Raw genomic sequence first — 12,902 nt, forward strand, 5'->3', positions numbered from 1 at the left:
AGCTTAAAAAGATAATTTTTTCTGTATAAACATCAACATAGTAGATGTCCCGTGGCACGGGATGTTAGGCCGCAACGACAATTTTATGATGTTCCGTCACGCGGGACATTGGACCGCAAAGGGCTAATACTATCAATCATAGTTATGATCATTTGATAGTTAATCTCAAAAATTTTTGGTCCAAAGTTCATAAGTGTAGGAAGAATTTTTTCTAGTTGCGTTAGAATGGTTGAATGAGTTTTTTTGGCCAACATTGGAGTTTCTATGGCAAATTTAAACGAGATTGGCCTTATTGTGTGTAAGATGGACTTTTTTTTACCAAATTAAATTGTCGATTTTGTTAACAATATGAAGTTTAAAGAGAACCAAAGAGCAAATTAACAAATTGCTGTCTGAAAAAGTAGACATCTTCATCTGAATAAAATCTTCCTTTATATTCTGCCTGTCCTGATGAACCATCATAACCCCATTTTGAAATTAGATAACAGCAATGGATGAAGTGTCAAGTGAATTAATCATGTGTTTATCAAAATTAATTAGCTGGATGCTGTGTGATTTAATAGATCTTGCAGAACCAGTTCAGCGCTAGTTTCTGAAAAATTGATATTCTCAGGATAGCATTCTATAAGAAACTTACTTATAAGACTTAACTTCTTACTTATAAGAAAATAATGAAGTAAATACAATTTATAAAACAATTAGAAAATAATGAAGTAAATACATCTAAATACAATTTATAAAACCTCTGTTTTAGTCAAAGTCGTTGGTTTCATAACATCCTTTAGGGTTGAATAAAACGCTTGCCGGATGTTCCTGGATCTAGTTGGTGTTGTTTCACTGTCCTACTTCACCAAAAATGATGAATCCACTTGACCCATTTCTTCAAATTTCATTTGAGTTGTGAAAGAAAGTTCCTGAGCAGAGGATTTTGTTCTTAAAGGAGATGTTTTTTTCTCCTTTTTGAAACACAGATAATTTCTAAAATTTCTTTTCTGGTTTACCGAATTTTTTCGAGACTATTTTATTCAATTCACGGCAACATAGAAATTCATTTAACTCTAATGCGGTAAGACCGAGGAGTCAATATGATCTATTTCTAGATGCTTTCATGATCCTATATTTACACATTTAAACGTTACGCGATAAAACAATTTTTTTTACTCTTGTGAGAAAGTTTTGTTGATTTTTATTGAATTAAAATTCGATAACATTAAATTGTATCGAGAGAACTCATCCCATAATCAAACAAGAAACTGATGCCATAATCAAAGCTTAAATTTCTGTTGTTTGTAGACAGATGGTAAGATTAATGCCATCAAGTGTAAAAATTAATAGTCATATGTGTACAGTTCGACATTATCATCGACATTAATTATGAAAGACGGAAAAGTAAATCTTCGAAGAGCACTTATAATAAATTTTATTCATGAGAAGCTTTTCTTCTTAATTTAATCAAAGTCTTAAAAACCAGTGAGTTTAAACTTGGGTTGTCGTCTTATGCATGAGTGGCTTATGCATGCGTCATGTAAATTAACATTACAAAATAAATAAGTTCGTCGTAAAAAAAAAATTAGCAAATCGCGTCAGACAGAAAACGACGAGACATGAGACTCAGAAATAAAGACCAGCTATGATTATTGGTTAATATCAAAAGATATCCTGGGATTTTAGCGTTAATGCTTATTTTTTTCCTTTATATGTTAATACTTCTCGTTTTTTTTCTTTATATGAAATTTTTTTGTAATTCATAAATTTTTTTTTTCTCCGTAATTTTGCCTGCTCTTTTGAATTTAGAGTTTTTATTCGGACTTAATCCAAGCATCTCTCTTTTTAACAAAGAGTTTTTGTTTTTAATTGCTCTAACGCGTCATTTACAGGTCATTTAAATCGACTACTATTGATAAAAATACAAATATACAAATCAATTGTAGTCGATTTAATGATAAAAATACATTTAATGATAAAAATACAAATATACAAATCAATTGTAGTCGATTTAAATAATCTGCACATTTAAATGAATATAAAATTTCGGCTTATAAATCTATTTATTTAAGGCATTGTTTGATGTTAGTTTCCTGAGAAATGCAAAGAAATAAAGAATTTGTATCGAGCCACAATCAATTCCAGAGCATATTTACCGGAAAGATTAGAATGATGTTATCGATCGAGTTCTTATTGTTTATTTTGTTGATGAAGTTCCTTTAAGAGACTCACTAATTTCGTTTGACCAACTTATTTTATACTCAATAATTCTTTTTCTTTAATAAAAGTTCTTATGTTTTATCTTCAAGTTATACATTATATTTACAATTGAGAGAAATTATCAAAAAATTTTAGCAATTATTTACTATTTGATCAAATAACTGACAACTGACACCGATTACTAACTCAGATCGGATTTGCATAATGGGAACCTGAACTAAATAGTTTTTGAATGAAAAATTGCTATCAATAAAAAATGGATTTCGTGTTATTCATATGAAAATATGGAAAAAAATACAACTTTGTAGACCGAATCTGAAACGGATTTTATTTTTTAAGTCTTAATTACAACTTTAAGAATTATGAGAATATTTGGTCATTAGCATATTGACTTATCAATTAAAACTATTGCGCAATACACTATTTAAGAGTGAAAGCCTTTTTATATTTTCATGTGAAAGCCTATGTACACAATTTATAAAGTTTAGTCAAAACGAAAAGATAAGCACAATAGCCACAAAGGAAATAAATTGAGTTTTTAGGTCGGATTTGAGACAGTAACCTTGTGTCAAATGCACAGTTTTACAGGTGTAGATGTAAGCACTTTAATTATGCATGTTTATGTGGCATAAGCATAGACATAAATATACATAAAATAAAAAAAAGAAAAAAGAAAAGATCTCAAATACATACACAGGGGTACGTTATAAAAGCGTACATACGCACACAAATATCTACAAGGACTAAAGAGAATCGCCCGATAGGATAAAAAGTTTTTTTACGATATTACAAATATAAATATCGGACTAGAAAAGCACTTTAAACATCTTTAAATAAACAATAGTTCTCAGGTCATGTTTAAAATGGCCTTGAGGTTGTGATTTCTTAGAAAGCGTTTATAAAATGGCTTTAAAAAATTACTCAAAAACAGACTTAAAAATGACATAAGTTACAAAATTTTCTAAAAAAAAAAGAATATACAAACGTGTAAATTGTAGAAATATAAACTGATTGATTTTACTTTGAAACCAATTAGTTTTGGCTAAATAAAGGCCACTTTACGATGATACTTGCTACACAAATTAACTAAGTAAGCAGTTTCTTTATGTGACTTAAAAAGAAATAAAATATATTAAAATGAATTATAATTTTTGAGAAAATTCTTCGTTTTATTGTGATGATAGTAATAGGATATGCTAACGAACTATCGCATTGACAGTAAGGAGTATGTCTAATGCAGGTTACACGCCGAACAATCGATTTTATTTGGTATCCAAAATACCACAAGTTGGCGTTGTTACAATCAAGTCGGTAAAGTTGCAGACTCGTTATATGGTCCTTCAAAGCGTAAGTACTAAAAAAAAAAAACTACGTAGGAGAACAAAAATTTAAAAGGGCGATTATTGAGTTAGAGGTTTTAAATGAAGATGAACAGCAAAATTTCAAAAAAATTATTCACTAACCTGGATAACTACAGATGGTCCGCTGGCAACAATCTCTTGGGGAAGCGATGTAAGTGGGCACGCATCAATATTCATTATTGACAAATTTTGACAAAGTACAAGTGCGTAAGGAAGAGCATTCAGATTCTTATTGTCATTAAGAAAGAGTTGTTCAAGAGATTCAAGGGCACCTACAAAAATAAGAAATGAAGACAAAGATTACAATCTGGTGAAGACAAAGATTGCAATCTGTTGCTGATTGGCTATTAACTGATCACTTATAATTGTAATATTATGAAATGCTTTCCACAAACTACCTATCTCTTGCGGGAGCTCTTTCAAGTCGTTTTCACCAACACTTAAATATGTCAATTTCTTCAAATGTCTAAAATGAAGTTTGCCATTTACTTTTAATGTTATAGATATCAAATGTTTATTATATATCAAATATTTGTTATACATCAAGTTTTTATTATACATCAAATGTTTATTACATATCAAATTTTTATTATATATCAAATTTTTATTATATAGCAAATTTTTATTATATATCAAATTTTTATTATATATCAAATTTTTATTATGTATCATATTTTTATTATATATCAAATTTTTATTATATATCAAATTTTTATTATGTATCATATTTTTCTTTATTTTTATATTTAAGGCAATACAAGAGAAAAATATCTACCCGATTGTACTTGGCAAAGTGGTAAGTTTGTTAGACTGCAATAACATCTTTTCAAGACTTTTTAAATATTCTGAAAAAAAAAAAAATTATATTAGTAATTTTTAATAAGTATTTTCTTGACAACCACTAAGCTTTTCGTTCTATAAGAATAACATGAAGTAAAGAGTAAAAAGTTTTTAACAAAACAATTTTTCTCTACCAATTTCATTAGGAAGACATTCAAGATTGTTTTCATCAAGATCTAATATTCTTAACTTGCGAAGGTTTCCAATAGATCTAGGAATTCTCTAACGATAAAAAAAAAAAAAACTTAATGTGTTAAAAATATTTAAGATTATTCTCATACTTTATCATTTAATTTATAAAGACTAGCTACGCAAAATTTGAGCACTTTTTAACGGAAAGTTTTTTTAATAAAACATCAGTCTAAAATTTCGGTTTATGTCTTAAATTGTCTTAGCTATTGAAAAAATAAAATATCGTAAAAGAAGTTTTTCATACTTTTTAAAATGCCGTCGAAACAAGAAAAAGTTCGCAAAAAAGTTCGATTCCAAGCGTTTCACAATTTTCAATCGCAAAGGCAATAAAGTCAATCAACAGTCCAACGTGTGATTTGTAGATTCCGGGAGCCTGGAATTATTCAACGGAAGAAAGGTTCAAGAAGAAAACAAGGATTTCTCGATAAGAAATTTGTTGAGAATTTAAGGCGATCATTCAAGCAAAGTCCCAGCATATCGGACAGAACTTGAGCTCAATGATACTGAATTTCAAGATCATTTGAATTTTATGTCTCTGAGTGCTTGCAAAAACGACTGCTACCTTTTATCAAGTCCCATAATGGTCAAACCACCTTCTGGCAAGAACTCGCCTCATGTCATTACGCCAAATTACGGTTGATTGGATGAATGCCAAAGAGTTAGTTTTCGTCGCGAAAGAGCTGAATCCTCCAAACTGCTCTCAATGGCGACCTATCGAGAATTTCTGGGCGATTATCATGGGATACATGTCTAAGAATTCACAGGTAATTAAAACTGCCGACGTTATGTTGAAATCATGGGAGAGAGAGAGTGTCAAGAAGTTCCAGAATCTGTTGTGCGCAAGTTGATGAGCAGTATCAAGACAAAGATTTGTACATACCTCAGAGGAAACCAATTGTAAATTTTTGTTATGTAGTTAATAAGAAACGTAGCTTTAATTTAAGACATAAATCGAAATTTTAGACTGATGTTTTATTTTAAAAATTTCCTGGTAAAAAGTGCTCAAATTTTACCTAGCCAGTCTTTAGGGTTTTATAAAGTATACAGAATGCTTCAAAACTTATCACATGGTCAGCATGTATTTACTAGTCTCAATAACTTTGCAAATAATTGACTGATTTTTAAACAGCTTGGAAAGTTTTAAAAATTAATGTTCATTTAACTATTAAGTGCCCTACATCGTTCTAAGTGTCCAAATTTCTTTAGATAACAGAAAGTACAAAGAAACACTTGCTTTTACTTATTCGTGATTTGATTTGTTCAAGACTGAAAAGACGGCAAAAATAAAAATATATCTCAAGGAAAAATAGCAAAAATACAAACTTCCTAAGACCACAAAGCAGAGCATAATAGAAAACTATCAGAAAACTGGAAAATTAGAGCAGCTTTAAGTCAAAAATGGATTTTCAACAATTGTGATTAAGAAAGAATATTTGAACTAGAGGAAAGATACACCTTCCAATATGATAATGATCCAAAACATACTGCAGGAATCTTTAAAAACTATTACAAGAAAACTAAGATAAAATGATTTGACAGGCCACCTCAGTCTCCTGATTTGAATCCCAGCTCATTATTTTCTTCATTGTATTGTAGGATCTTACATGTAAAGCAAACTGCCATAACTTTTGAAATATAGTGGAAAACACATTTTTGAAAACAATGTTGCTTACATTGTGAATAACACAAACACTTTAGGCACCAATTATTAGTTTTAGTTTTTGAAAAAAGAAGCCAAACTATGTTTCACAAAGATAATAGCTCATATTTCTATACAATTGGTGATATTGCTTGAATGATAAAATAAACAAGTTCAATTTCTAATAAATGAAAATTGACAAATAACAGATACCTTAACATTAAATTGTGTACTGTAAAATGTGCACTTATGAAACATGTTAGGAAATGTATGTAACAAGAAGAATTATATTTTTCAAAAATTGAGCAAATACATTCAAATGCATTAGTTTACACTGTTATCGACTTTCAAATACAAACAGAACATTTTCTACTTATAAAAATCAAACTAATAAAACATAAAACTAGAAAAAAAAAAGTCACCTTGAGTTGGTTGTTGCTTAATGTAAGAACTTCCAAGTTAACCAGCCATTTTATGTCATCTAAAAAAATTAACTTTTATATAGTGATGAAATCAATAAAATTATTCCATATAATAAATATACAGTGTATATCACTGAAATTTATAATAACGAAGTGGTATTGTGCTAACACAGATCAGGGTGCATTAAATCTTAACACCTAAAACAAAAAACCTTAATAAGTAAAAATTTTCACGGGAAAATAAATAACCTGGTAAAACAGTAAGTTGATTTGTTCCCATATTCAACTCATCCAAATTAGCCCATGTACCAAAATCTGTATATAAATGTATATATTTTCTGAGACATTTTAGAAAATAAATATACTGTTGTTCCCTAAATATGACACTTTTTTGTGCAAGGTTGTGTTACGAAAAAAACAAAAATTTTGAATTTTTAAGTTTTGTTTACAAAAATGAGCTTGTAGAAAATGTATTAAAAAGACTTTTTCAATATTCAAATCCTATTTTTTGAAATTGAAGTTAAAAGTGAAAAAACTTTTCATGGCTTCTGCAGTAGGAACTCTACATGAATTCATAAGGAGTACCCACTAAAGAGGCTATTTCGAATCAATTTTTACTCTAAAAATAGTGCAGTCAATATTGTAAAAAATTACAACATTGGGTGTACTACTTTTAAAGAAAAAATTTTTTCAAAACCATATGAAAATGATGAATAAAACCATATGAAAATGATGAATAAAACCATCTAAAATGTTTTCATTTTGGTGCTGTATTTTTCAAATAAATTATTCAGAAAAATTGTGAAGTGTCATTTTACAAGCAAACAGTATACAAATAAGTTTGAAAAAGTAACTGTTTAAACATGAATTCTAAAACAATGATTGGATTAAATTCAAGATAAATGAACTGTGCTTTAGTAAATAATTTATTACCCAGAGGAAGCTCAGAAATCAAATTGTCCTTCAAATTTAATTTAGTCTAAGGAAGAAAAAACAAATGCATATATACATAACAGAAATTGAACTTGGTTTAAAATACTCCAAACTATTTGTGGATTTATATAAACACATTACACCTGACAAAAAATAAACATACATTGGATGTGTTTAGATAAAGAAACTTTGTATAGAATTTCAAAGTTAGAGAAAAAAATTTTAAGCAGCATTTGTCATAAATTGTTTAGAAGATTAGTTTCCTGGCAAATTATTGGTTTGAGCAAAAAAGGCAGCAAGAGTAAACGAGAATTAGGAAAAATTTTAAGAGTGAGTGTTGTGTAAGCAATACAATTAAAAATTATAACATGACAGATGAGGTCAAAGATTCACCATGGTCTGGTAGGCCTCAAATATTGATAGATAGGGATGAACACCATCTTTATAGAATGGCTAGATAAGTTTCTATGTAAAGTTGTAGAACTCTAGCTGATAAATTTAACACAACACATAAAATAATTAAGTTAAGCAGAGAGACAATCAGAAAAAATTTCTAATGAGAGTTTCACCACCTTGTAGCCTTTTTACCACAGACCCTAGGTTTGTGGTACCAAGGCTACAAGGTGGTGAGGGATCTGTAGACATATAGGGTTGTTTCTCTTTTAAAGAAACAGGTCATGCAATAATTACACAGGTCAGGTTAATTAGTTTACTTATATATCAATCTTGAAAAACTGCCTTTTCTCATCAGTTGCAAAATTTTATGGACATGGCAAATACATCTTTCAAGATGGAGCTTCAGCGCACAATGCAACTTCCACAAAATGGCTTACAAAAAAAAGGTAAAAGTGATGCCCTGGTGTGCCAGATCACTGAATCTCATTCCAATTAAAAATATTTGGGTTTCAATAGATGCGTAAATGATCAAAAGTAAAATAACCTCTGTGGAGCATTTTAAAAAAGTTTTAGTAGAGGTCTGGAACTCAGTACTGATAGAACCTTGCATGAAGAAGTCAATGCCAAATAGAGTGAGATCATGTTTAAAAGCAAGATTATCCTTATTAAAACCATAATTGCTGTATTATATATATATATATATATATATATATATATATATATATATATATATATATATATATATATATATATATATATATATATATATAGTTTGCCTTAATTGTAAATATATCTTCTAAAGAAACTATTTAAAAAGGAAAAAAGTCTTTTATAGTTTTTATTTTATGCAACTTTCTCTACCAAACCACAAAAAAGGGTTTTAAGGGAGGAAAAAACCTACAGCAACATTTTTAAGAGAAAACAAATCTTCTCTACACCAAGCTTTTCCAATTTTTCCAAAGGAGAAATAACTTTTAAAATAGCTTTCAATTAATTTCACATTTGTTCCCACTTCTTATAAATATTTTTTTTCTTTTTAACATCAATTGATTATTTAATTACGCTTTATGCTAATTCCAATTTATTGGATACTTATATTAATAGTAAGTATCTATTAATAAATAACTACTGTAATTCTTGTTGGTATTATATTGTTTTCAGATTTAATTTTGCTTAATAAGGATCTGTAAACCTACCTGATCTATTCTGCTACATGACTGAGACCACAAAATATTGGCAATTTTATAGAAAAGAAATGCTAGAAGGCAATTTTTTTGCTCATCTTGTGCAAATAAAGTGACAGATTGGTTCAAAAGTCATCAAAACAAGTTTTTGTATTCTGGAGTGGCTAGATGGCATGAATCCAAAACAAATACGAAACTGAATTGTTATACTTTAGTAAATTCATACTTTATTATGATAGTTAAATAGGGATTGTTGTTTGAAACTTGCAACTTTGTGGCTTATCAAAACAATAAGTTTTTATATGGTTGCCTTACAATGACTTGATTGATGCAAGGAAATTTTTGCAAGTTTACAAGCAGAGAATTTGCAGAGGCTTAAAGATGGTTACACCTCAACAAGTCTGCAGCAGTTTTGTAAATAAGTCAGACAATCGGCAAATGATTTGCTAAAAGTTTGGATTATTGGGGATTCTTATATTATAAGAATCAGCAAAGATAACCAGAGACACTCAACTTGGCATAGAAAAGTAAAGAATTTTTTACTTTTTTGTAATTTATTGCAACTATGAATAAGCTTCTGCTGTACAAAATAAAGAAAATATTGTATGATAATGATCTAAAAGTATTTTAGATTTGTTAATGCACTTTTTAATAAGATTTGTTAATTTAACAGCTAAAAACTTACAAGAAATAATCTCTCTTACATAAACTCTCTTATATAACCTCTGTTATATGATCTCTGTTATATGATCTCTGTTATATAACAAATCATATTTAGATTTTATCTTGTAAAAAACTTTCCCAAAATAGATAAAAATTAAGCTTTTTAAAATCGTAGAGATTTTAAAAATAAAGATTGTACTGTGTTAAAGATTACTTACCAAGAATTGAGCTTTTGAAAAAATCCCATAAGGAATTTTTGTGATTTTATTGTGTTCAAACACCAGTGACTAAAAATGATAAGCAAAACATAATATAGTATTGCATAATCATATTATTATCTGAAAAAAAATATTATGGGTTATCATATTATCAGTCATAAAAATTAATATGAATAAGGTAATGCATAGAAACTTAAAGATTGAGGTAACTTAAAACAAAGCATTTTGATTTTGGAGCTCTGAAAAGTCAATAAAGAATTGAATTAATTATCAAATATTCTATTTGTAGAATAGAAAGATAGACTTTTGTCTAAAAATTTATATCAAAAACAGTAAATTATATGGGAGCAGTCTGACCTCCTTATTGAATAAATTCTCAGCTATATATTTAGATTTATTTCTTTCAATTCTTTGCATTGAGAGTTGATTGACCCTTCCATTCAATTAAAAAGCCAGGTTGGTCAATTGTTACCGACTAAATGAGCTTATACTTGCAATTTGAGGTTGTGGAATTTCTTTGTAAAACTTATTGCAAGTGTTAATTGTCTTAAAAACTTTAATTCAAAACATATCAATTTAGAAAAAACCACATTCCAAACTGATGCTAGGAAGCTAAAAATCTTTTGTAAGCGTGCTCTTGATAACATGCTTAAAACAATGGGTTCATCAATGAAAATACAAACATACAAAAAATTGAATTTTTATGAATAGATGCGCTTTTGTAATGTCAATAAGCAGTTTCTGAAGTTACAAAGAAATGCTGCATTCTCACATTCAAATACTATTGTTGATGTTAAAACCATAGGTATTTATCCACTTAAATGTGTTAAAATGAAACTGAATGTTACTTTAGTACAATAGTTAAATAGGGATTGTTTAAAACTTGCAAGATTGTGACTTATCCAAACAATAAGTTTTTATATGGTTGCCTTACGATGACTTGATTGATTTTAGGAAATATTTGCAAGTTTACAAGTGGAGAATTCATAGAGGCTTAAAGATGATAACAGCTGAACAAGTCTACAGCTGGTAACAGCAGTTTTGTAAACAAATCAGACAACACACACATGATGTGCAAAAGGTTTGGATTACTGGGGATTCTTAGATTATTAGAATCAGCGACATTAACTGCTGGCACATAACTTGGTAGAGTGCATGATTTCTTTGTAAAACTTGCGGCTAGTATTAATTGCTTTAACACTTAAATGAGCTAGAATAAGTCCATTCTATAAGTCTAAGTGAGTATAAAGCTGCTCTTTTCATGCAATTGTAAATAATCTCACAAGCTAAACATCTCACTAATCACTACAAGTAAAAAAGAATTGGCAGATTTTCTTTCATCAAAAACTCTTACTACAATAGAAAATCAAAGAAATCAAAGGTGGCAAAAAAAAACATCAAAAACTAATCAGAAGTAAGAACAGAAAGTTTTAAAAACACTTTAAAGTTTGTTTCTTCAATAAAATCTAATTAGGGTCTCTTTGAGCATATGAATGTTGCAGTTGGAAATTCATTCAGTTCAATTAATATTTTATACAGAAACATCCATCTTAGCTATGACTTTACTGTCATGCATGCAGATTTGGCAATTCTTTGTGACTATTTAAAAAAGCAATTGAATCTGTTTTTATCAAATGGATATTTTAACTAAAAAGAAATTTTATTATTAAAAATTATAGATGTACACTAGAAACAGCAAAACATTTATTACAACTTTTAAGATTATTAACATACAGTAACTGAACCAAACTGCTTTGGCCCATCACTTGGAAAATTCTCAAACTCGTTTCTAGATAGTGTAATTGAATTACATAACTTGGATGAAAGCAGAAAGCCAGCCTACAAAGAATGTTTTCAAATTTGCTTATAAGTATTTTTATGGCCATGAACTAAAAGTAGAAACAGAAAAAATAAAGAATATTTTTAACTTTTAAAAGGTTTCAAAATATTTGATAAAATACAGACTTAATTTTCTACTTTAAGAAAAAAAGTTATTATTGATAATATTTAACAATTAGTCTTATTTGTATTATTAGAATAACAATTTATCTAATAGGTTTTAAAAATTTTATTTCCTTAAACAGTTACAAATAATTAGTAAATACAAAAAATTATTCTTAAATATACCGGTAAACTTGAGATGCAATTGGACTCAATATTAATTTCTTGAAGTAAAGTACATTGACATATACTTTTGGGTAAAGAAGATAGTTGATTGTATCTACATAAATTTGATTTAAATAAAAGCAGAGGATTTACATAGGTTAAACACGGGGAAATTTAAAGAATAAAATAAAAAAATACGTTTATTTTTTAAATATTAGCTGTAGCCCATTATTGGATTGCCAATATGTTAAACAAAAAGATCTGATTAACTAAAGTTAACCTTAAACCAAGCCTTGATAAAGCTGTTAATTTTCCTATAGTATCAGGAAGTTCTCGCAACTCATTGTGTGCAAGATCCAAAGTGTTCATTTCAACACATTTACCTATTTCTGAAAATAAAATTTAAAAAATCAACAAAAAAAAATAACAAAATTTTAAATTAATAAGTAACTTGTACAAGACATGGCAATAAAAGAAAAATTGAAACAAATCTACCCTACCTATTGGTAAACTTTCTAAGTGATTCTTAGACAAATCTAGTGTAACTAAACATCTTAAATTCCCTAAAACAAAAAATGATATTTTACATGAGAATTTTCTCAAAAGTATCATCTTATAAACTTACATAAAATATTTTTGTTAAAGCAATTGTATCACGTAACCTACCAATTGTTTCTGGAATATGCTTAAGACGATTTTCACGCAAACTTAACATCGTCAATTGCTACAAAATAAAGTTATTT

The 12,902-nt window shown here is 28.4% G+C and overlaps 1 protein-coding gene across 2 annotated transcripts in view; it reads right to left on the reverse strand.

Moving 5' to 3' along the window:
• Positions 1-2,893: 2,893 nt before the first annotated feature.
• Positions 2,894-12,902, reverse strand: part of LOC145186824 (uncharacterized) — an 18,593-nt gene continuing 8,584 nt past the window's right edge. For both annotated transcript variants that reach the window (XM_090095603.1, XM_090095604.1), the window contains exons 9-22: positions 12,826-12,883; positions 12,660-12,722; positions 12,440-12,548; positions 12,181-12,274; positions 11,788-11,892; positions 10,054-10,122; positions 7,593-7,638; positions 6,909-6,974; positions 6,660-6,718; positions 4,541-4,628; positions 4,342-4,411; positions 3,965-4,032; positions 3,669-3,838; positions 2,894-3,559 (exon numbers count right to left, since the gene is read on the reverse strand). In XM_090095603.1, the coding sequence (XP_089951729.1) occupies positions 3,509-3,559; positions 3,669-3,838; positions 3,965-4,032; positions 4,342-4,411; positions 4,541-4,628; positions 6,660-6,718; positions 6,909-6,974; positions 7,593-7,638; positions 10,054-10,122; positions 11,788-11,892; positions 12,181-12,274; positions 12,440-12,548; positions 12,660-12,722; positions 12,826-12,883 (1,116 nt within the window). In that variant the 3' untranslated portion in view covers positions 2,894-3,508. The remainder of the gene's footprint in view (positions 3,560-3,668; positions 3,839-3,964; positions 4,033-4,341; positions 4,412-4,540; positions 4,629-6,659; positions 6,719-6,908; positions 6,975-7,592; positions 7,639-10,053; positions 10,123-11,787; positions 11,893-12,180; positions 12,275-12,439; positions 12,549-12,659; positions 12,723-12,825; positions 12,884-12,902) is intronic.

Source organism: Hydra viridissima, unplaced genomic scaffold (assembly GCF_058129835.1).
Source record: "Hydra viridissima isolate aposymbiotic clone 2 unplaced genomic scaffold, HvirCarnegie_v1 scaffold_8, whole genome shotgun sequence".
NCBI lineage: Eukaryota > Metazoa > Cnidaria > Hydrozoa > Anthoathecata > Hydridae > Hydra > Hydra viridissima.